Raw genomic sequence first — 25,544 nt, 5'->3', positions numbered from 1 at the left:
ACTGCATAGTGTAGCGCGTTAAATCCAGAGCGATTGCCTTTGCCAACACGTATTATTTCTGAGGCTCGAAAGTGGTTTTTGTTTCATCAGCCAGGCGGGAAGGTACTGTTGTATCAACGATGCATTCTAAATTTTTATGTCCATGCTTGCATTTTAAATAGACTTCACTTTGCTCAATTAAGATGTAACTGCAGACATTAAAATCTGACATTTCATGTTCTTGAATTGCATCCCGTCTTTGGTAAATTGCTTGCACTGAAGTCATTCGCCTTGGTCTCTTGACGTTTTAGCCCCTCCTCCCCTGTGCAGTTATTGGATTATATCTTTCCTAGATACCTGCATCACCTGTACTGTTGGTATGTTGTAGATGAAGCGCTGATGTGACCCACATGGATCTTTCTGCACGGCAGCAAAAGTGAAGGAAAACTGCATAAATGTATTCTTAATTAATTTGGTGTCCGATTTCATTTATTTACAGGATGGTTCTGGTTCTAGTGCTATATTGTTGTAAGGTTCTTTGGAAGTGCTTCAGGAGTAGCATTAAAGGATGTAATACATAATGGTAGCCTCCGGTCTTGAAATTAAATGTGGATTTTTCTTTGCAATTACGAGAATACAATACAGAAAACCATTTACTCCTCTTCCTCATACTAGCATTTTGTTGAAAATTGACTGTTGGACCTTTTTCTTCCCACCAAGAATGAAAAGTCAACCACTCCAGTATCAAAGTCGAATACTCCAACACCACGAACAGATGCTCCAACCCCAGGGAGTAACTCCACATCAGGTCTGCGACCGATACCTGGTAAGCAGCTATTAAGTTAATCTTTAAATAACTTTGACAGTGTGTTCAAAGTGATTTACCATGGACACTGAGCTGATGGAGCTCGTCCCCAGGAATTGTTTTCGGTAGGGCTTGTGATTCAAAATTTGGCTAAAATGTTCCACCCCTATAATTGAGTTGCCCTTTAACTCATCCATCTGTGTTGATTCCAGCTGCAAGTTTGAGAACCCCTATGGCGGTGCCATGCCCGTACCCTACTCCCTTTGGGATTGTGCCACATGCGGGGATGAATGGAGAATTGACCAGTCCAGGAGCAGCCTATGCTAGCCTTCATAATATCTCGCCTCAAATGAGTGCTGCAGCTGCAGCCGCAGCAGCTGCTGCCGCCTACGGAAGGTCTCCTGTGGTAGGTTCATGCTTTTGTGATGTATAGATATATTTTATTTATGTCTACGGCACTTGATGTGTATGTTAATGTTTTGGACTACATTTTTAAATTGTTCCTGAATTAGATGTATTATTTTGCCATGAGATCTATGATGCAGTGTATTCTTCTGCTTTTCAAACCGACAGGTTGGTTTTGATCCACATCATCACATGAGAGTGCCAGGAATTCCTCCAAATCTGTCTGGAATCCCTGGTGGAAAACCGTGAGTTTCTGCATTATTAAATGAACGTAAATATAATGGATTCATTTAATTGTTTTTGTTGTCACTTGGAGAGTACCTGTTTCTTCCATTATTTCCGAATCTGACACCTAGGTATTCCACCGCAACACATAGTTTTCCTCTACAACTTCTAAGACTCGTCCCCTTAGAAGCAACCATTTTCTCCCATGTGCTCTCTTTTCTGCGTCTGCCTCCATTACTTCCACCCCATTTTATCCATCTTCCCACTTTTCTCATCTTTGCTACTCACATATTTTTTTTCTTTTTTATACCTGCCTCCTGTCCTCCCCATGCCTGCTTGCTTTCTTCCCCTTTTCCTTCCTATGAGCCCCTCTTTTTCTTCTTTTAGCGCCCCTACAAATGTGCCCATTTCTTTTCTCTCCTTGTAGCCCTTTCCTCCCCTCCGGCCCTCTCTCTTCTAGTATTTTTTTTCACTCCTTCTTCTTGTCCTTTTTGTCCCTTCTCCCCCATGTCCACCTCACCCCCCCCAAATTGGTTAGTCATGTCCTTCTTCTTTGGTCCTTTGTTTCCCCATTCCTCTCTCTCCCTTCTGGCTTCCCGATCGAGGCACTCAATGTTTCCTCCTTTTCTTCCTTCTCCTCCTGTTGCCTTGTCTCCCATGGTCCTATTCCAGATCATCCTCATAACAGATTATTATATATTGCTTGTTAATGCAGTCCTCCCATTTGCAAGTACATAATAGGTGGTATGTTACCAGATTATTTGTACTCACAAGCGATTGAATATAATAACTTATTCCTTTGAATACCTTTTTAAACACTATAGTAGCCATGAATTCGACAGGGCTACAACTCTCCTGTGAAACTGTAATCACGAGCATAAAATTGATTAATCCAAGTAGCAAATACAGTGCCCCGAATATTCCATAAAACTGTGTGCCTCTCCTTCACTTTACCACAATTTTTTTATATAAGTTCCTTCCATATTGGAATAGGTACCTATCTCTTCGGTTTGCAGCCAAAAAGGAAGTAAAATGGAGTAGTGCTGCAGCTTCTTGTGCATAGTTATGGATTTATTGCATGTGTCATGTAATCCTGCCTCTTTTGCAAAATTTCAACAAAATAAATGTTTCTAGTTCAGCTGAAGCAAACATTGCTTTAAGTGCCAGGTGTTGCAGACCCTTTGCAAAGAGTAACTGATTATGTTTGATTGCTAATTGTTGTCTTCAGCTGCTAAACTAGTGCTAAGGAGGTAACACCTTTTCTCAGACCGTATTATTGTGTTAAAATGTCAAAATATTGAACTAATACTGCCACTGCTACTGAATGGGTCATTTATGCCACATAATTCACCTTTGCTTGCAAAGTAATTTACCCAAACCCGCTACATAATTTGGTTCTCCTTTGCCACATCATTCCAGTAGCCCAGATGATATGCAACTATGGCGCTGTGATTGAATGCTACATGAGTACTAGCATATTTTGATAATATATCAGTTGGTAGTATGATGAAAAAGGTCTCTTGCTATGGGGGACATAAAAAGCTGCTGATACGATTTAAAAGCTTTTTCTGGTCACTCTTTAATGCTATATTCTGACAAGTCACTGACCGCTTCTGTCAAAACACAGCATGATGTACACGGAATACAATTGCGACACAGAAACACGTGCCTATGCTCTGTTAACTTACAGGTGGCTTTTAAATATTGTCCTGAAAAAAATACCCGAGCATATTGCTTCTTCGCCATCGGAAATGCTGATTTCCTCACTGTGAGACAGAAATCGGTTTACCTCTACATTGCTGGTACCTAATATCGGATTTTACCTCTTCCCACCAGTTGTACGTAGATTCTCTTCACAGCAGACAAGAACTATTTTTTCTGAGCAGAATGTTCTCCTAACGATCAGCGGCTCAATGTAAACCGCTCTGTTTTTTGTTAAAAATCTGTAAACACTGTGAGCTTTCAGATGCTGGAAGAATCTAACTTGGTTCAGCTGTGTTATAGACCATACCAGTCAGAGGTTCTGAGTAGGGTCAACAGATGCTTCAGTTACAGATGCTCAGCATGGCTGAAAAGCTATTTCCAAAAGACAGCCAGCAGTGGTGTTTCTGGATAACAGCGGTCAAATATCTCATTCTTATAGTTCTCTTATGACCACTCCTGGAGTTCTGACTGTCCACAAAACTCAATCCTTGGTAAATGTTTGCACAATATTAGGAGGGCAACCTAATTTCCTTTTTCACATTGAACTTTCCCATTCGAAATGCATGCATCTGTAATCACTCTTTTGTTTTCAATTATTTTCCATATTTTGTTTTCCAATTAATTTCCAGAGGTTGGTGTCTTTTTTCATAAAGTTATTTTTTATTAAGTATCTAATTCCATCATACTTAAAACAGACCCAGCCAACACGATTCATCCCTTATAGGGACTTCATCAGGGCCTAAATATTTTTTTTTAAAGAATGTAATCAATACTTTTCACTCATTAAAATCAACGACTCTGGTTCTTATTTTTACATTAACATGTTGGTTGTGTCTGTTTTAAGTGTGTTGGAATTGGATACTTAACTGACCTCTTCAGAGAACACTAATCAACTCCAGTAGTAGTCTGTATCATTCCCTGGAGGGGGTGGAGGAATTAGAAAGGGGGGGGGGGGCTTTACTTGCAGTTTGCCAAAAAAATAACAAAACTGTAGTGAGATATTTTCCTTTGAATACTTAATAAACAGTTTCCATAAAAATGCACTAATTCAGAGTGTACCTTAAAGACAAACTTTTCACCCGTGTCCATCGTTGACTGTTCACTCAGGTTGTTCAACCGTATTTCCATGTTTCAAGTCACGCGCTCTGCTGCCCTCTGACTTATAGTCCACACTGCATTAATATGTATACACAATTAAAGTAGCCTGAGGACACAGCTCCTTCATGGCCGCTAGGCCTCCTAAGGACTGACACACTCTAATCTAGCATGGACATGCACCATTGGTAAAGCCACTCTGTACACTAGGCGCTGGAAGGTTTTTATACCGAATTCCTGCTTTTCCCATCATTTCCTCGACATCTTCCATGCTTGTTAACAGGGGATCGGGGCTGTATTCCACAGGCTCCAATTACATGCTGGCAGCTATAGCTGTCTCGCCCAGACGGCATGTCATGTGTTCGCTGCAGTGAAGTGGTATTAGAACAAGAGTTTTCTTCTGGAAAATGTCAAAGATTGATGCTGTAAAGGTTGACACTTGTCAGGCAGCTGCTTGTAAGCAGGTAAAGTTGGCAAAGTGCACCACAACATTCTGCTCTGAAACGTGATTAAATGAGAGATTGTGTTGGTGTCGGCTGTTCATCGGACTCTAGTTCAAGCTGATTTTTTGTTTTTAATGCTGAGTAGTGGGAGTAGAATTCCGATAAAGAATCGCCCAATGGTTTTGTGGTTTTCAGTCCTTTGTTTGTTTCGCTTAATCCAGGTATAGTATGTGCTCTGATTTGAGATAACGGGATAGCTGAGTAAAACCTGCCTCTCTGACTTTGAAAGGGCCTATTCGTTTCATGTCAGCGCCGATGGCCAGATGCAGCCGGTTCCATTCCCTCCCGATGCTCTGATTGGACCCGGAATCCCTCGACACGCCCGTCAGATCAACACGCTCAATCACGGGGAGGTCGTGTGCGCAGTCACCATCAGCAACCCCACGCGGCACGTGTACACGGGCGGCAAGGGATGCGTCAAAGTCTGGGACATCAGCCACCCTGGGAACAAGAGCCCCGTCTCTCAGCTGGACTGCCTGGTACGTAGACAGCCAATAATTGGGGTGATGTATTATGGCGCTGCGCTGAAAGCTGGAAAGCTCTGTCGACCTGATCAATGCGCATTATGCCGCATTGACGAGCGAGGAATGCGCCTGGGAGATGTGCTCACTGTGTTGCCACTGCAGCTATTATTTTTAGCACCTGGGTTCCTTTGGGGAGAGAGAAGATGCGCCCATCTGGGGATTGTCTGCAGCCGTTTCTGACAAATGGGCTTTGGAAACGCTGCATCGGGTTTCTTGTAAGTCAGGTGAAAGGTAACCGCCACCGGCTCATGTTCAGAAGTCGACTTCAGTGTAAGCAGCGACCTCCAAATGTGTGTGTGTACAGGCGTTAAGCTGATCTCCTTTCGAAGCAGTATCGAACAAGGTGTGCCCTGACATTAGCACGCGCTTTGAAAGAATGCTCACAAGAAGGCGATAGTTTATTGGGTAAAAACCAGCTGGAGTAGTGTATGGCTATGTGTTATGAAGTAAAGGTCAACGGAGTTTAAATTATTTTACTGACCTCTCTGGTTCCTCTCCTGTGAATTTTGTCAGCTTTTATTAGTTTAGCTATAAAGACAATGCGCCGTTTTGTGCGTTTGTGTTTTAATGAGCAGTTTGCAGCCAGCTCAGTAGTTTAAGTGTAGATTTAAATTCATGTTTTTTTGCGGAGTCATTTTTCTTGCCACAGACTGATTGTGTAAGCAGTACTATAGGTACAAAAATATGACTCGTCTTAAACAAACATCTGTACTTTTAGAAACCTTTGTAGGCACGTGTCGACAATAACTCCTAGGCAGTGATGGGTTAAATATGTCTTGTCTAGAACGCAAATGAAAAAGCTAATATCTTTGCAAGAGAATGTTGGATAGTTGGAGGTGGGTGAATGTCTTTGCATTGTTATACTAATTAAGATTAAAGATCTCGGTGGTGAGATTTGTAGATCGGGTTTTAAGTGCTTGCTTAATGTCCGGTAATTTCCTGGTATTAATTCACTTTGTCATTGTCATATGTAGGAAACCATTACAACTAGAAGGAAGGGGGTGGGGGTTGTTTTATGTGCTTCTCCTCTAGTGCTGGTGTCGGTGTTCTTTTCTCATGAGAAGCTGCTTCATGTGCTTTGTCTCTGCAGAACAGAGATAACTACATCCGTTCCTGTAGATTGCTCCCTGATGGTCGCACCCTGATTGTCGGCGGGGAAGCCAGCACGCTTTCCATTTGGGACCTGGCAGCTCCGACTCCCCGTATTAAGGCAGAGCTGACGTCCTCCGCTCCGGCCTGCTACGCTCTGGCAATCAGCCCCGATTCCAAGGTCTGCTTCTCCTGCTGTAGTGATGGCAACATTGCAGTGTGGGATTTACACAACCAGACGCTGGTCAGGTGGGTTAACTGAAACCGATTGCCCGGTCATGGTTATTGACTTGCATATGCTGTAACCGAAATGGGTTTCATCCACCACCAGTGCTTCATTATTGAGGTTCCATTGTTCTCAATCTATGATGTGCCTAGAGATTTTTTTTAAACATGTCATTCACTGTTTTTATGTTTCTGGAGATTGTATTTTATCTAAAGATAGTCTGTTCCTATGTTATGAAAATTGTTAGCGGTTAGAAATGCCTTCTCATTTCGTGTAACGTAACCGAAGAATAGCCGCTTAGTCCTCTAGTTTTGGAGGAAAAAAAGAGAGAATATAATAACTCTTCCATTAATGCCGCAATATTCTCTTCTTTGTCACATTCCTTACTGTGCAAGATTGTCCACCTCCCACATACAGGTACACAGTTTCCACTCAGATATTTATTCCAAATGAAAACTTTTCCTTCCATGGAGACCTTTCCTCTGCTGTGGGAGTAGCCTACAAGTAGTGGCCCCCATCCTCTACCTTCTCAAACATCCTATGTAACTACCCTAGTTCCCTTGGCATTGAGTGAAATACATCAATGAAGGAAGTATGTGTTGGAAGGACTAGACTGGGAAAGGGAGAATCCGAATAATCATGATAAGTCACCTAATAATTGCTTCCTCAGCTTCCTTCCTCACCCTAGACTTTCTTCTGAGCAGAAGCTAACATATATGTCTTTTTCTGAAACTCATAGACCTAACAAACGTACTACAAATTCCTGCTGTACACTAACACAATCAAAATTGTTCAGCTGGAACACCACCAAACCAGCTCACCTTTGGGAGAACAGCAAGACCAGATCCCAGCCTCTTTTCACCCTCCACAGATCGATATTAATGCGTGGTTTGACACAACCTATCCCATGGCTTCGATGTTAATACAGATTTAAGTAGCCGCGCACCCACAAGTGATCCAGAAACCTTTTTCGTGCTCCAGAGCATTCAGCAGGAGAAATCTTGCTTTCTTCCAAGCCCTGCGACTTCTTGTACATGCTCCAGACTACAATAAAGACAAATCTAGTTGGAGGGCTGCTGTGCAAGCATAGATGGAACTGCAAAGCAAAATGGTGAACTGTAGCAACGAGAGAGGTCTATTATTATTATGCTAGTCGTTTGGATTTCCAGAATCCGAATGTACTTCTGCTCTGTGAATCACTATAGTATCTTGACTGGGAAAATGGTGCAAGAGAAGCTATCTTTACTAAAGTGAGAAAAGGAGCTGTTCTGATGGGTTGTAAAAACATTACACACTCATGCCAGCAGTTGTTCCCAATGCTTTACGCAGCACAATGGTTCCTGTATGGTCAATAGGTTATATGTATGTTAACAATGAATGAAAATACATAAAAATACCGATGTTCGGTTCAGTGAGTCAGTGATAGCAGAATATGACAGGATTTTAATTTTTGAAATTTTTTAAAGAGCAAAAGTATTAAACTGCACAACAGTGCATCAAAAAGTGTGCTCTGTGCACATCCTTAGTACAAATTTAAGTGTAAAAATAGCTACAGTATGGCCACATGATTGTAAATCTAAAATCATTCAGCAACTATGCATACGTTTCCTTCAATTAATGGTAGAAGGTAGTGGGTGAAGGAGCTACTAAGCGATTGCGTTTCGACCCATGAAGGGATGTAGGGTAATCATCAGGCCTAAAGAAAAAAAGCAAGGCAGAGAGATAGGCTAAGGGAGAATGTAAGAAATTAAGAAAAATATGTTGCAGAATTGTAAGTTCATAACATAAACAGGAAACTGTAAGCACCAGCTTCCTTATTTTTGGAATTGGTTTTGGCAACTAGACTATCTAGATTAGGCAACCCCATCCGTCTCCAGTGCTCCTGCTGAAAATTAATTTTAGCCCCCTGCTGGGGCCCCGTGGTAATAATTGTTTTTGTGGGATTCTGCTTACACTGGTAAGACCTCTTTTGCTCATTCCTTCCCATTTTTTTGCATTGTCACATTAGTTTTCCTTTTCCCAGTTAATTTTTACACTGTCAGGTCGTACATCAGCACCCGTGCTTTCCTCCTGTTTTGCACCATGAACTTATTCTGAATTGACTTGCTGTGTAGTATTCTGCAATCTAGTGGTTGGTTCAGAATTTTTCTTATTTTGTTCCTCTTAAGAGGTTAGCAAATCACGCCATAATGCAGGCACAGAAAAAAGAGCAAGTTTCATTCAGGGACCTTTGCCTGTCCAGCGGTGATGAAGAAAAGCATGGAGGAAAATTAGGTAGTACAAGGTTATGGGTTCAAACTCAAGAAAGGCATTGTTGGACTAGAAAAAGCAGATGTACCGATGAAGGCATCGAGAGAGGGCGACAAGAGACCTGTTCAGGTAACACCTCAGAAGCACAGTGTGAGCGGGTTGGAAGGATGACTCAAGACGCGACGTCTAGTCAGTGAAGGTTTTATTTTTAAATAGTCCCTTTTTTTAGACGCAGCCAGATTGTGATAGACCGGTAGGATTTTGTAGCCTCAACGGGAATACGTCTCTGCCTCTTCGCGGTGGTTTCGGTTGCAGCTTCGGACCTTTTGAGGGTTCATCTCCTGGTCAGCTGGGGAAGAGTAGAGGACTCCGGAGTGCCGTCAACCCAAAAGAGAGACAGAAGCAGAGGCGAGGGTCAATAAGCAGTCCCTTCTACTTTTCACACAGGGTTCGGAGAGGTGAGGACAACACTCTGGTGCTCAAGTGCCAAGTAATACACTACGGCCGGCGTGCAATGGGGAATCAGTGCAAGTGAGGGAGGGGGAATGTTAGCTCTCCTATGTACAATCGAGTCGGCGAGCGCCGTTACTTTAGTTCTCCGCCTTCTCCCGCCTCCCGACCCAACCCGTGAAGCGGTCACGTACCTGGGTCAGCCACGCTCCTCCGTGGGCGCGGCTCGGCGATACGTGGTTGCGGAGTCCTCCTGTCTCCGGCTTCTCCACCTTCAGCGTACTGCCTCGCTCCTCCTGGCGTCCTCGTTCTCCGTGCTCTCTCTCTCTCTCTCTCTCTCTCTCGTTCTCCGTACTCTCTCTCTCGTCCTTCGTTCTCCAGTTCTCCCGCTCGAGTGTTCGTCCACCCTCCGAGATGTTCCTCGTGCGGTCTTATTGGCTGCTGGACTGTGGCGTCAGCATACGGGGCGGGGTTATCCGGGAGTATATCCCAGTTAAAGGGGAAGGCGTCTGTTGTTGTGTCCTCGATTCTCGAAGCTGTCCACTCGTCTCCCTGCGGAGTATAAAGCATATGGTCCGTGAAATCCCGAGCCTCCCACCACTCAGCCCCTTGTTGAATGTCCTCCACGCTCTCCTGGTGACACACAGTTTGTCTGAGACAAAGCATTCGGGCTCTGAGACCCTGAAGACACCCTCCACGCCAAAATCATCGACGGTCGGTCAAAACAAAAATAACCTCACTGGTCCCAAGTGAGGGCATTGTAGGAGGGTGTCCATTGTACACAGGTTCGACACTGAGAGGCAATCGAGACCATGAGATGGAGAAGGAATTGAAGCAAGACACAGACTGTGAAAAGAAAGGCTGTATCCACCCTTTACACAGAACAAAGAGCACTTGAGGATGAAAGAAAAACTGATGCTTCAAGGTCGAAATGACAGCAATCATCCAGACAAGGTTGGATTTTAATGAATCCGTGAAAGAATATCAAATCCCTTCAAGACTGGTCAAGGACAAACAAGTCTAGTTACAGCCACCGATAACACCTGAACCCAAGGAGAAAGAAAAGGAAGTCTTGGAGGAGGAATATATGTATGAGCAGGTGTTTTTTCCCCCACCTTAGTAGCACTGCGAGAGACATCAAAACAATCAACAGAGGAGGGCATCTAATCCTACCCTTCGTGGCCTTCACTCCGAGGACATCGAATGCACAGCAGCCTGGTAAAAAAAAAGCTGCAGACAAGTAAGAGGTGTAGCTAGAGGAAGAACAGTTACACGTTTTTTTCCTCTTCAAAATTCTCTTGCCATAGAAAAGATAGTCTGTATCTTCATATGCTCCCTAGCATCCTTGATCAGGGTTTGGAGGTTTTTAGGAAATCAGCATTTTGTAAAGGAGTACCTCCAAGGATGGAGAAAAAATATAAACACTCTTTAAAAGACCCCTTATACATAAAAGACATTGGGGGCCCGTACTCCACGCACGCCGTGAGGGGAACCGCAGTTGATTTGCATTACACCGGAGCGCCGTGAGGGGAACGGCTTTACTACATTGCCCAGCAGTCCCGGGGCCGGCGCACAGTATTGACGCCATCAATGCGCCTGGAGGCGCCTTAAGAACTCGGTACGCCTCCTGCGTCGTTGTCCCTATTTATAAGAAAGGGGACAAGGCGGTAGCTAGTAATTATCGTCCGATCAGTCTGCTTGAATCCTCAGTAAAAATTATGAGCAGAGTATTGTTATTTAGGCTGGAAGAGTGGGCTGAAGCAAATGAGATCCTGGCAAGCTCGCAATATGGCTTTAGAAAGGGACGTGGAACACTAGATCAATGCCTGAACTTAGACTTAACTAGTAAACCTAGTGTTGATGGCTTTGCCTGTTACAGCTTGGAAGCCATAGAATCGAGACATGGTAGAGCAAAGGGCGGTTTGCTTTTTCTGTTGTCCGTGGATTTATCACTTACAGTTGTTAAACATATAACTGTAGGAACACACTCACAACTTCTGTGGGTTAGAGAAAAGGACGGTCACGAGGTGGTATTAATAAATTTTTATGATAACATTTTTAATAACACCCGACATCTAGTTATTGAGGAACTAGAAAGGGCTCTCATGAAGCTTGTTATCGAAGCAAAATGTTCTTTTAACTTCATCTGGTTAGGTGATTTCAATCTTACCATTTGTCCTTTGTCACTTTCTAGGGCTTGTGGAGTGCTAGACAATAGTGATAATTATATTTCACATTTTCCCCATAATGCATATGGTGACGCAATTACCAATCTCATGGCAACTTATGATTTAGAGTTACTGCAACCTGCTAAGGATGCAGATGGCCAACCTATTCCCACTTATACGGGAAGGAACTTTAATTCCCTCATTGATCATGTTATGGTGTCATCATTTATTGTGCCCAATTTTCAGTCATCAGTAATACAGGATCCTACACTTAGTGATCATAATCGTATTGTAATGATAACTGAGATATGGAAGTGTAGCAGACAACAGGTGACCAAAAGCCGGTGTAACATTGAGTCGCATAGGCGAAATGGAACACGGTTAAGATGGAAGGGGGAAAAATCGGCAGTTGTCATGAGCATGATCGTATCCAAATCCTTGGTTGAAATTGAAGGCATTCTGAATATGGATAGTACATCTACTGTTATCATGAATAACTTAATTATAATTAATAAAACTATTGAGGGTGTCTTCACCACTAGTAGAATTGCCAAGTCCCATCAGGGAAAGGGTTGGTTCGATCATACATGTACCTCTATCTTAACCCAATTGAAACAGGCCCTAGTAGTTAAGCCTAGGGATAAAACCTTGGTTGCCTACTTAAGATCTGAATATAAATTGGCATTGTGTAGGAGGAAGAAGGATCTACAACAAGAAGCGTGGGATAACCTATCGCAGGCGGCTGAAACTTCAGATAACTGCCTGTTCTGGTCCACGGTTAATTCTCCTTTTCTCAGGGACGATAAAAATGTAAATTGATACTTGTATAGCGCACTACTCACCCGCAAGGGTCTCATGGCGCTTGTACGAATACCTCTGTGGAACCCATCCTGGCTTTCCCTGTGAGGTGTCCACTCCTGGGCACCCCCAAGGTGGATGCCAGGCATCCTTAGCATTGTGGGGGCCGTTGTGGAGATTAAGCAAGCTATTGCCCAGAGTTGCAGAGTGGGACTCCATGATTGGAATAGGCACCGAGGCGAGAATTATCAGGTCCGTGGAATTTTGAGCCCAAGACGCGCCGAGGTGGGGAATTGAACCCTGGTCCCGGGCCAGACCTCTACATCAGGGTCTGCCGCTCTAACCATTGAGCCACACTACCACACCTTGTAGCTAACGTTGGTAGTGAGGCCTGGATTTCTCATTTTACGGCCATATTTCAAGGAACAGGCCCTATTGATGTCGAACCAAGAATTTGGCCCATAGTCACTCTAGACATTACTCGGTCAGAAGTTGAGAACAGTATTAAGTCTAGTAAGGGGGGAAGGCGCAGGGTCCAGATGGAGTACCCATCGATGTGTATAAGACTGTACCACCGATGTGGGGACCCATACTCACCCTGGCACTGAATGCTGCCGTAACAACCCTGATCCCACCTACGTGGGGAGACTCGATCATTGTCCCTATTTATAAGAAAGGGGACAAGGCGGTAGCTAGTAATTATCGTCCGATCAGTCTGCTTGAATCCTCAGTAAAAATTATGAGCAGAGTATTGTTATTTAGGCTGGAAGAGTGGGCTGAAGCAAATGAGATCCTGGCAAGCTCGCAATATGGCTTTAGAAAGGGACGTGGAACACTAGATCAATGCCTGAACTTAGACTTAATTATCGGAAAGTATACCAGGGCCAAGCCAGGCACATTATTTCTTTGCTTTGCCGATCTAAGCAGTGCATTTGACCTAGTGGACCATTCCATCTTATGGCCAGTCCTGTTGGAACTTGGCGCACCAGAGGCTATCATTTTTTTCTTAGCAAGATTATATGATAGAATGCAAACATGTGTGCGTTTCGGGGCAGGAGGGGAGTGTACCCCAAATTTTGACGTAAAACGTGGGATAAGACAGGGCTGTGTCTTAGCCCCTTTTCTGTTTACTCTATTTATTAATGCGGTCAACTCGGTCCTGAAAACAGTTAAAGCAGATGCTCCCCAGATAGGTGGCTCAGGCGTCCCATTTCTGCTTTATGCAGACGACGCTGTGCTCCTGTCCCGGACCCCGATAGGTCTGCAGCGACTAATGGACCAGTTCTCAGACTTTATCAGTAAACGGAGGCTAGTCATTAATAAGAGTAAAACTCACACTATGGTCTGTGGTACCAGGGGTAAAAAAAATCATGCCTTTTTTATCGATGGGGTGAAAGTTCAGGATGTGGACAAATTCTGTTATCTGGGTGTTATCTTTTCTCATGACGGTAGTTGGTCCCATGATTTAATGAATGTTAGGTCCAAAATGAAGAAAAGTGCCTATGGTATTTTTAAATTTGCCACTAAGATCGGCGACAGAAGAATCAGTGACATGATCCAAATATATAATGCCAGAAGTGTTTCCATCGCCTTATATGGGGCTGGGTTGTGGGGCCATACTAATGTTGACTCCTTGCAAAGGGAAGAAAACTGTTTTGTCAAAAAACTGCTTTGTGACCCCCACCTCAGCCTCCACTGATTTAATCCATAGAGAAGTTGGGGTTGCTCACTTAAGTGACCTGATTTTGTTAAGGCCACTAATGGTATGGCGTGCAATCTGGACTAAGGAGGAGAGAGTTTTTAATCAGTCTGTCATCGAGGACTGCCTTAAACTGGACTATTTTTTGAATATACCATGGCTCAATTATATTGTGGATAGTTTTGATACTATATTTGGACTCGATATAGCGGCAGATCCTGGTTCTGCTGGTAATCTTTCAAAGTTAGATATGAAAAATACTTTCAGGACGTATCGAGCCCAAAAACGTGCAGTTTTAAGTGGACGCCTCACCTCAGTTATTCTGTACAATAAATATATGTATAATGATGGCTACCAACTGTATTTGAGCCTGGTAACTAAACCAGCTCATAGGTTTGTTCTGACTAGACTTAGACTTGGGATGGCACACGGGTTGGTGGCTTTTCCACAACTAAAGAAACAGCCAGTTGGACCGTGCCCATGTGACGGTCACTCAAAACAGAGCACCCTGCACTTTATGCTAATTTGTACTCTTTTCTTGAACATGAGGATTGTTTATCTAAAACCAATTTTTAAAAAATATGCTATTGTCAATGTGGAGGATGCTATGAACTTGATTTATGAATTGAATTCTCCGGACAAATGTTTTTTTATTGCCACGATTTTATGTAAGTCTATTCAGCTTAGGAAAAGCATGATTTTTTAATCTTATGTGTTTCTTTTTGTACTGCATTTTGCTTGTGTGCTTTTATGGTCATTGTTTCTTTGAATGTACCGAATAAAGCTTCATGAAATGAATGACCCCTTATACATAAAAGACATTGTAGTAGAGAACACCTTAATAGCCAGGGCCAGAAAAAGAGCCAGTGAACCAACAGCAATGGGTCCGGTCCGCCACTGGAAAACGAAAGAAAACGAGTGAAATGCAAGACCGAAAGAGTGGCTTCCACACAATTAAAATAGCTAGTTCTAATGCTCCCCTCAGTTAATATGGCCAACAACAGTGGGAGGAATGTGGGGAGCTGATGATGCACATCCCAAAACATTACACGAAAAGGCCAAACACCGCCTTAGAATAGGGCAATGCTATTTCCAAAATCACACTTAATGCTGTGGTTTCTGCAGACACAGGTAGCAGACCACTGTATACTAGCACTACCCTTAAGAGACATGCTTGGTTATGTATCTCCGGTATTAAGCACAGGGTACAGTCAACCTTTATAAACACTACCTTCAAAGGCGAACATTTGTTTGGAGCTACCATGGATGACTCCCATCAACAGATAAATTAGGTTAATAACCCTGGAAATGCCATTGGAGCCCTGCAGTTCCATGGCCTCATGAAAAAGGGGTATTGCTGCAATGGGAAGGTGGTCAGGAAGAGGAGGTCTTCAAATCACTACTCCACAGACATTCTATCATGCAGGTGTACAACAATCAGCAGACTTGCAGTGCCAGTTTCCCTCCACATCTCATCAGCCCTTTTGAAGCTGCGCGAGGAGAAGAAACCAGCCCCCAAATGGACAGGCTGATCGAGGAAATGACTTCAGAGAGAGAGAACCCTGCCACATGATACCGGGGGGGGGGGGGGGCAGAATAGCTATCTTCTAGGAATAGAGGCCCATCAACTTTAACCAAAGCTTTTTTAAACTCTTTAAAAAAAAAAAAAAAGTCCGGCCCAGAGCAAGAAAGAGCAAAATTGCTTGCAGCTGGAGGTTGGGCAACTCCTTCTAAAGCATGTGACAAGTTACCACGGGAGGAGAACATCCAGGGATCTCCCATTTTTATTTCCTGGTACCCAAACTGGATCACTGATACGTTTCTTCAGCCCACTCTGCCACCCCAGTTCAGACATGGCCATATGCAAATCAGTCTGACCCTGTGCCTCATGGGAACAGTCCAGCCCGAACTGCCAAGCCATGCCTTCCCTGGACCGGAAACAAGCTTCCTAGGACCGGTTTCTGGCATTTCAGCCGTCTTCAGCCAGGCTTGCTTGAATCCAGTGGCAAAGTGAACAAGGGACTCACGTCTGAGCATACCCTGCCAACTTATGGCGACCAAAGCGGTACAAAAGGGGGTGGTCTCCAGTTAATCAGATTTATAAAGGTACAAAAGTTGAAGATGATAACACTTTAGCATGTCATTCCTTTTCCAGTGGAATAGCCCGTCGATAGACTGGGTAGGGAAATTTGCATATGCTTTTTCTCAATTAACACTGATATTGCTGGTGATAAACAAGTGCAAGCAGCCACCCATGTTGCTAATCTTAACACTGCAATGAGCAAGACCGACATGGGTTCACAGACCAGATGGAAGTTTTGCAGGGAAAAATAATAGCGCTACTTGCATCGCAAGACCTGCTGTCAAGGCAAAGAGAACAGATCTATCACTCAGAACCAACCAGCACCAATCTATTATTCTAGCTCCTGATTTGGAATGTGGACATCTGGGACTCCCAAGCAGAACCAAGGACATCTTGAGGGAAGCCAGAAGATCAAGCACAAGGAAATGCTATGTTGCAGGGTAGAATACCCGTGTCCACTGGTGCAACAAAAAATGTCTTGTGGACAGTAGAACACAGGACAGTACAGTCATTAGATACCGAACATACCTGCCAGTTAAACAACTCACCTTCACTTTGGTCAAGGTCTGCCTGTCGGCCATAGTAGCATATATAGGGGATAAGTAGGTGGAATTTTCTTCAGATTGCCAGTTGTCAAAAGATTCTTAGAAGGAGCTAAAAAGATAGCAACACCCAGATCAGCACCCACACACCTGTGGAATCTAAACTTGGTGCTCACACAACTAATGAAGGAACCCTTCGAACTGCTGCATAAAGCAGTACAAAAATTTGCAACACTAAGAACAGCATTCCTAATAGCAATAACGTCATTGTAGAGGGTAACCGAACTACAAGTACTTACAACACAGAAACCCAACTTGCAATTTCACAAAGACACATTAGTCATGCAAACTAACCCATATTTCCTGTTCAAGGTCCTATCATACTTCCATGTGAACCAAACCATCCAACTGTCCGGGTTTATCCAGCAGCCAAAGACCTATATAGAATGACTCCTCCATGTGTTAGATATCCGTAGGGCAATCATGTACTACCTGGACAAGACTAAACAAATAAGGAAATTCCTTGCTTCCTTTCCACCTGCAAGCATCAGGTCACCAGTGACAAAAGTAACTGTCGCGCAATGGATAGTCCAAATAATCAGGACTCGTGTTAGGTGATCTGGAATACAGCTGCTAAAAGAAAAAGCCTAGAGACAACCCAACAAGGAACATGGGGGGGGGATGATCTTTCCTTTCCTAGCAAATATTTCATTTCAATTAACTACATATGCATTGCAACCACTTGGTTAGCCATACACACCTTTACAAAACACTCTTGTGTTGACATTCAAATCCACAGAGAAGCACAAGTGGCTATTGGAGCAGGATATAGACTGATTTGCATATAGCTGGGTCAAAATTCAGGTGGCCTGGTGGGCGAAAAACAATGGATTTTGAATGTGACTCAAGCAATTGCCAGTGACTGAGATTAATTCAAGCATTCCTTCCATCACGTTGTTCTTGTTGCAGTTGACCAAATATAAAAAAGCATCTGTTTGAGCACGCAAACTCTTTTCAAACCAACCTCCAAAGAGAGGATACTGCTACAAAATCAGTACATGCAGGTGAATCTAGAAATGATTCATGCTGCAAAACGAAATGGTTGCTTACCTGTAGAAGTAGTTTTGCAGCTTGCAGAATTTTCTGGATTTAATAGCAAGCCTCCCACTGCCTGAGAAATGCGGTGCCTTACAAAAAAACTACGGAGGGGTTTAGATCAGTTTCCCAGACTTTGGGTCACAACTCTTTGGTGGGCTGTGAGATGGTTTTTGGTGGGTTGAAAAAATGTGAGCAATAAATGAAAATGCCTTTAAATTCTGTTTATCTTGTCACATTTGCAGTGTTTAAACAACAGAGGTCAAATCTCAGGCTACATCTTCTGACTAATGGCTGCCTGTTCTTTTAGTATGGGTTTTGTGTTTACTTTTCTTTTTCTGACTGCACACAGTGAGGGGAATTTTTAAAGTGAATTATGTGACAATCATAGGATGTTGTTTTTTTGCAACACACAACAAAATGCAAATACCTGTAAATTTACTTTATGCATTCAGCAGTTAGGAAATCTAAAATAAAGTACATTTTTGTAATTCTGAGGTGTGCCTGACCAATATTTTAATAGGATCAAAACAGATAAAGCCACTTTAATTGGTGATGTTACAAATGATACATTTTCACAGAAACCCCATTTCCACACATTATCATTTGAGTGTTGTTTGCTATATTGTTTTATCAGTAAAACTGTTTTTGCAAAGTTAGTGGCTATTTCAGTTGAAAACCTGCAGTCTGTAAATTACAGTGCGCAACCACACAAAGATCTAGTTACATTACAAAAAATCACCCCTCTTCATGTCTATTAAAGGTAGGTGGGTCGCAAAAGCTTGTCATTCTAAAAAGTGGGTCGTGGCTCAAAATGTTTGGGAACCACTGGGTTTAATTGTTCACACAGTACGCATAAGGGCACAAAAAGAAAAACCCTTGGATGGACAGAAGCTCACCAAGGGGAAAAAAGAATCTGGAGCTGGCAACCACACACGGGCTTACGGGCCACACATCTTGATGTCACGAGGAGAAGAACATACCACAAAATGGTCGTCGACAACACCTACAAGAAAAAAGCATTTGCAATGCAATCGGTCTCGCCTTTCTGAACTTATAAGTATTTCGCTATGTAGCACATTATTGTGGGCACAGCAAAATGTACTGTTCTACTGTGCACGAAGCAGTAAAAGGGTGCAAAATCACAGGCGGTCACTAGGTATCCCTTGGAACCTCTATTGGCAACATAAGGTACTGCACCCTGCAACATTGTTAGAGAAAGGTTATGGCGCAGCGGTGAAAACTGCCAGCTGGGGATCCGCATTTGAGTCTGGTGTCGACTCACCATCCTGTGATTATAGGCTGATCCTTTAATTTCCTCACAAGCGCCTGGATAGCTGCTCTATATAAATGAAAGCTACTAATTTAAAATAACGCTAAAAAATCAATGCAGCGATCTCTGAGGTGAGGGTGCAGTACCACAGGCTATGATTAGGTGTCCCTTGGAGCTCTTGTGGTCACATGAGGTACTGCACCCTGCAACATGCATAGAGAAAGGATATAGCGCAGCGGTGAGAGCTGCCGACTGGGGAGCTGGGGATCAGTGTTTGAGTCTGGTGACGGCTCGACATCCTGTTATTATGGGCTGATCCTTTAATTTCCCTGAGCGCCTGGATAGCTGCGCTATATAAATGAAAGCTACTAATTTACAATAACTATAAGAAATGAATGCAGCAATCTCGGAGGTGAGGGCGAGCAAGCATTGATGTGCGAGGGGGTGGGGGAGATGGCAAACAGATTAAAATGAGGGCACTGCACTGCAGATCATGCATAAATTAGTCAAATGAAAAAACAAGCAAAATTGGCAGTAGCCTCGACGGGGTGGTAGGGTCCTACAAGCACTGTTGTGAGAGGGGTGAGGGGGAGGCATGGGGAGATTAAGGGATGGCAAGCAAATGAAGTGGACCGAAGTTTCATTGCACAAGTAAACAGAACGCTTGACAAGCAAAGAAGAAGCCCAACCAAAAAGAGTGCTCTCAAAGCATAAATAACCTGAAGAGTAAGATCACGTGTAACATGGGCAGTCCTCATGGGAGGATACAAAATTCCAAAAGGAGGGACTACTAAGTGTATTCACCAATGAAAAGCCTAAAGGACACTAACTGGAACCAATGGAAAAGATGGGTGAATTTTGAAGCCCATATCCTAGATACAGCATGTCTCTGAGAGACAGTTCATGCGCTGCTTAGGCAAGACTTAAAAAAGACTAGAAAGAGGAAAAACTCGGATCCAACCACTAGATGGTGGAATAATGCATAGTATGTGAATCCAGAAAATTCTTTAAGCTGCAAAATTAATCCTACAGATAAGTAACCATTTAGTTTGTGAGGATAGGGCCCCCTTCTCTCTTACTTACAACTGTTGCAATGCCCTTATTTTTGACTTTATTTTCATTTTACATTCTCATGAAGTCTGGGTCCTTGACTGTAAGTTCCTTATTCTGATGGTCTTGTTCTGAGCTTCCAACTGAACTTATTTTTCTTAATTTCTTACTTTGTCCCCTAATCTCTCTCTTAGGGCTTGCTTTTCTCTCTAATCCTGATGATGACCCTACATCCTTTCATGGGTCAAAATTTTTATCATCAAGTTGAAGAAAACATCTGTAAATTCATTAAATGACTTTTCATTAGTCATGTGGCCATAATAGAGCTTTGCTTTATATACTTACATTTTCATTAGTGTGAGCACCGAACATGTGTTTTCATGGACTATTATATAATTTATTTCTTTTTCTGTTTTAAAACTTTTGAAAAATGTTTGTATTTGCAGCCTGTCCTATTCTGTTCCTACTAGCTCCGCGAACCTAACGCAATTATTTTTGATGTATTTTAATTTATTGTTCATATATATTTCTCCTTTACCTATTGGCCGTACAGGGACCGCTGTGTGACCTTAGGAATGATTTACTCCAGGTTCCTGTTTTATCTGGGGTTTACGCATGTGCCTAGTAAATAGTTGTTTTATCACGACCTAAACAATGAATTAAAGTAAATGATTTCTCAAGGTATAAGCAATACCAGCAAAAGAAATAACTGCTCGCAAAGAAATTAAAGTGCAATTGTGAACTGCAAATACCAAAATGCACTGGAACCACTGAGAAATATTTTGGGAAGAGGCTTGGCTTGGCTTTCGCCACATTTGTTTGTTATTTCAGTACAAATTGGTGTTATAACTGTTTAATCTCTAGCAATAGGTGTGTTTTTGTTTACCTGTATGCGTTTTGTGGCTTTAGCTGTTCTTCAGTTGTGTCTGCTGTGTGTGCATCCAAATGTGTTTTCTCAATAAAACCACCAGCACCAATTTTTCACATCTATGAAAGAAGATTGTTTACGCCACAAGCATCAAGTGTCAAACTAAATGGCGTGTAGCGGCCCATGTGGAGCTGACTATATCAATTACTTTCATGTACATTGATTTGAAACGATGTTCTTTAAATGTCCTGAATTTTTTTATATGGTTGCTTCCTCCTGCACAATCCACTGATGGGTGATCTTAGCCTGTGAGTAATTTCAGAATATTTGGCTGAGGAATTAGTGGTAACTGAATGAGTCTGGCTTCTTTAGAATGAAAGGCACAGCAGTACGTGTTTGGGCACTTCCAGAGGATGAATCAAATGTGTATTGCCCAATTGTAGGGAGGTGCAGTAATTAATTATGTGTGCCTGGCTGGTCTCAGATGCACTCCTATTCCACTAAGCCTCCCCACCCAAAAAGGCAAAGCTCCAGTTCTCTTGGGTTGTCCACAAAGGTTTGCTACATATAAACACCTTAATTAAATGGCCATAAAGCAAATAGTCTTTGTTCCTCCCACCCCCACTTTGTATAATTTACTAGCGTCGTCCAGCCATTGTGAAAGGCGGATGTGTGGGAGCATGTACAGGTCTGTGTGGACCTGCCCAGCTATGGAAAACATTGCAAATTAGTAGTGTGAATGAGCAAGGGCTCAGCGGGATACTGCTCCTCCTGTAAGTGCTTTGTATTTGACTTTATTAATTATGTTTGTCGCTTTTCAAAAGCTTCTAAGGAAAGAATGTAATGTTGAGAACACAGAGTAGGTAGTCAGAGTTGACAACTTAACATGGGATGAGATATTTTATAGAGAGAAGGACTTAGTCTGTGGATTAGATGTTAGAGGCAATGTCTGGCCAATAAAGATTCTCCTGTTACTTCCCTCTTCTTTCTTTTGAGTGCGCTCTTCACCTGCTTTCTCAGTCAGTACAGGTTGCACCATGGAAGTTACGCAAAACCTTTTTTTTCCTTACTGATATTTATTTGTATTGTACGTTGCTTTATCTGTCCAGTTTTTGTCCCTCTTGATTTAGTTTTCTGTGTGCACCTCTTAGACGCCACTGTACACATTTCTGTTCTGGATCACATCTGAAACTTGTGAGAAGAGGTGGCAGCCTAAACAAAACAATTAATGAAAGTGTGAATTCTTAATATCAAAATTACAGTCAAAGTGGTGGATCTTATCCTTGCGATCCAGCTTCTTTCTACAGTTTTAAAACTGATTGATCAAATGTAGCTCCTCTGTGGCAGAGTTCTTTCCAGCCCTGCCTCCCTACAGTGTTCAAATTCTCAGTGCCCTAATCTGTGCACTCGTTCTTACAAGTTCCAACTCTTTTGGATAGTGCTTCATTTATGAAATGTACTCTTGAAGCTCAAGTTCTTCATCTTTGCAGCTACATGGCGTTGTTGCTGCCCAATAGCATTCTGTTTGCCTTGGAATATCCAGAATAGTCGCTCAGTTACCACTGGAGACCTTCTTAACAGTATGTGCATTGACCATTTCAGAGATATAGTGCTTGTTATAAGCAAGCATTACTGGTGTAATGTGTGAGTATCTCAACGAAGCCTGGGGTTCCAATTTAGCATTATAAGGCACATAATATTTGATTTCTTGCCTTTCTCTCCTTCTAATGTTTTTGTTGTAGTATATTTCATAAGAACTATAAAGTATGTATATATAACCTTTTTCACATTTAATTTTGAGTTTTAAGAACCCATTACTATACAAACCTAACATTAGTGCATTGCATTAGGATTGGACAAAAAGAGTAAAGGAAAAGTGGGAGGACACATGCGTGGAGGGTGTGCAATGGCACAGGGGTGAACACTACATGAGGGAATGACATAAATGGCATCTCTGTATTTCCGGCAGGGGGACCACAAGGTGTCAGTTAGGTGTCAAGGATGTCTGCAGGATCTGTGGTGTACTGTTTAAAGGGCCAGACATTCTATGGAAACCAGTCTTCCTTACTAAATCAGGAACATGTCATGACATTCCTCAGCCCCCAGTCTGAGTCTTACTATGAGTCTTAAATGGCTTCCAGGTCTTTTCAAATTCGGTCAGTTTATCTGCCAATAATGCTGTATATTTTTCCATTTTGTAAATGTGCCAGACTTTGGAACATTACAGCCCGGTGTGGGTGAGACGGTCTACTTCCAGCAGTGGCATTAGGTTAATCTACCCGCTAAGAGAAATTGTGTGATTAGTTGCCCCATAGGAGAATGCATAGGGTACACCCTATCTTCCCCCACATGGCCCAACAGGATCACTATTAGATCGGACAGGAGAACAATTCTTGTAAGATTGAGCCTGTGGACATGACCACCAAATGTGGGCCAGTGTGTCCCTCCGCTGCTATTTTCTCCAGCACATATCAGTGGTTCCGAAAATAGCTTTGAATCTAACCAGAGTCAAATACCACCTAGTGAACACCTTGAATACATTCTCCTTGTATTTGGTGAACATGAAAGCAGTCGCCACCTTTTGCTACATAGCCTTCCACACTTCATCTATATCCCTTGCCGGGTCCTCCTCCCATTTGTCATATATTGGTGACTCATTGGCTCTGTGTCCAAAATAGCGAAGCCAATGCGTTTCACCTTACAAAAGCTTCATCAGGGCAAGAGATCTGAACCACTGGGAAACTCGAGAATCTTTTTAACACAAGATAAATGGTGTTGTAGGCTGTAGTTAATATTGAATCGCATGCGTTTTCAGACTACAACACGTTGGGTGTGCTATTTTGGAAATACATAATAAAGAAAAATACTTCATCAATAGTCAAGACCCACGAGCATCTGTTTAATGTTAAATGTGATCTTCCATATCTGTTCCTGTTGCCTCTCTATTTTTGATATAAATGTAGTAACTTAGCTACTAGTCTGGATTTATTCACTATGCTGCAGGAAGCAGCCAAAGTAGTACAACAGCAGAGTATCTTTCGGTTCAAACCAAAGTAGCAACTGATTTGAAACACTCCGAACAGATGTAAAATGATACTTTGTATACAGTGTGTTCTAGGATGCATGTTACCGAGCAATAAAGTAACAGTTGGAGTAAACATACAAGTGTGAATATGCTCTTGCATGGTGCATTATGTAACGACTCAAAACACCATATGAAATCCAACTTCTTCCTTCACATTTATCTTTGAGCAACTCCAGCTGCTTTCCATCTTTTCTGATCTACTATTGTTAGCCTCCTCGTCGGCACTGCTGTTTTTAATGTCCTAAAAGTGGCCTGTAGTGAAAGTGGCATAGCCTCACTTGATCAGTAGCTCCCATTTTCAGTAGCTAAATAAAATATGTAGGAGGAATACCTTGGTGTGTTTGATTTCTGACTTTTTGCTAAAGCTACAGGTGCTTTGATTAATTTTGCAACGAGGTTGGGCAAGCACCCTATTGATGACCTCCTGGTAATATATAAAGCCAAATGTATCTCTGTTGCCTTGTATGGGGCTGGCATTTGGGGCCTTGTAAATGTGGAGCCACTCCAAGTTGAAAATAGTTTTCTGAGATACCTCTTGGCTGTCCCTGATAGCACAGCTACTAACATCTGCCATGCCGAACTGGGCCTGCCATACCTGTCTGACCTTATTAAAATCCAGCCGATTTTATTATGGCACATGGTCTGGACAGGTGTGTCTACAGGCCTAAATCGGGAAGTGATTTTAGATTGTTTGAAACTGTAGCAGGTAAATTACATCCCCTGGCTTGCTTATATTAAAACATTTTTCTGGTGACCTTGACCACATTGAGTTGTTTGACAATCCTGACTCCATGCTTCATATCTCGAGGAAGAACCTAAAAACATTGTTTAAATCACCTGGAGACGGATCAGGCTGTCTTCTAACATTATGAAACAGACAGTCCGAGCCAATTACTCTTGATTCAAACAGGGATGCAACCGTATTTATTATGTACCCCAAGTAATTATGATAGGTTCTTACTGAAGTGCCTACGCTTAGGCAACTTTCACAACCTGGTTACATTTCCCCAAATAAACGACTGGTCATGCTCTCTCTGCCTCTGTCCTTGTGACAATGTATCTAATCAGTCGACAATCCACATTGTTTTTTTTGTAAATTTTATACTGTACTTAGGAGAAGATGGATTGTGTCTTATTTGAATATGGTAGGCTTAAGGCAATGCCAACCCGCATTTATATGGCTTCAATCTCTAGCTGATGAAAATGTCACTAGTCACATTGCAAAATATCTGAAAGGGGTGGTCAAAACAAGGTCATCGATGCAAGGTCCAATTCTTGTTGAAACTGATTCACATGATGATTTTGTTACTACATGAGCATGTGGCTAACACCTTGTAATCTGTCTGTTATTTCATACCTATGGTAATTGTAATGGATTTTAATCAGTTTTTAGTTTGATAAACTTTTAAATTATGAATGCTTATTTGTAAATGTTGAATGATATTTCTTGTGCTTTTATGATTTAATACTTGAATCGAATAAAGCACATATTGATTTCTGACTCTTGCACTGTTCCCTAGTTACAGAAATTGATTCTTATTGTCAGCATTACTTGCTAAAAGTAGTTAAATAGAAAACATGTATAGTAAGAAGCAGTACAGATATGCAACTATTATAGATTAAGTTAA

The 25,544-nt window shown here is 42.4% G+C and overlaps 1 protein-coding gene across 4 annotated transcripts in view; it reads left to right on the top strand.

The window, feature by feature from the left end:
• The window catches only part of LOC146866097 (transducin-like enhancer protein 4), a 281,559-nt gene that overhangs the window by 235,075 nt on the left and 20,940 nt on the right, over positions 1–25,544 (top strand). For all 4 annotated transcript variants that reach the window (XM_085633258.1, XM_085633240.1, XM_085633250.1 and 1 more), the window contains 5 exons: positions 700–805; positions 997–1,190; positions 1,358–1,434; positions 4,946–5,195; positions 6,331–6,578. In XM_085633258.1, coding sequence (XP_085489384.1) covers positions 700–805; positions 997–1,190; positions 1,358–1,434; positions 4,946–5,195; positions 6,331–6,578 — 875 coding nt within the window. The remainder of the gene's footprint in view (positions 1–699; positions 806–996; positions 1,191–1,357; positions 1,435–4,945; positions 5,196–6,330; positions 6,579–25,544) is intronic.

Source organism: Triturus cristatus, chromosome 2_1 (assembly GCF_964204655.1).
Source record: "Triturus cristatus chromosome 2_1, aTriCri1.1, whole genome shotgun sequence".
NCBI classification, from domain to species: domain Eukaryota; kingdom Metazoa; phylum Chordata; class Amphibia; order Caudata; family Salamandridae; genus Triturus; species Triturus cristatus.
The sequence above is the reverse complement of the archived record's forward strand: the minus strand, read 5'-3'. Positions and strand labels throughout refer to the sequence as shown.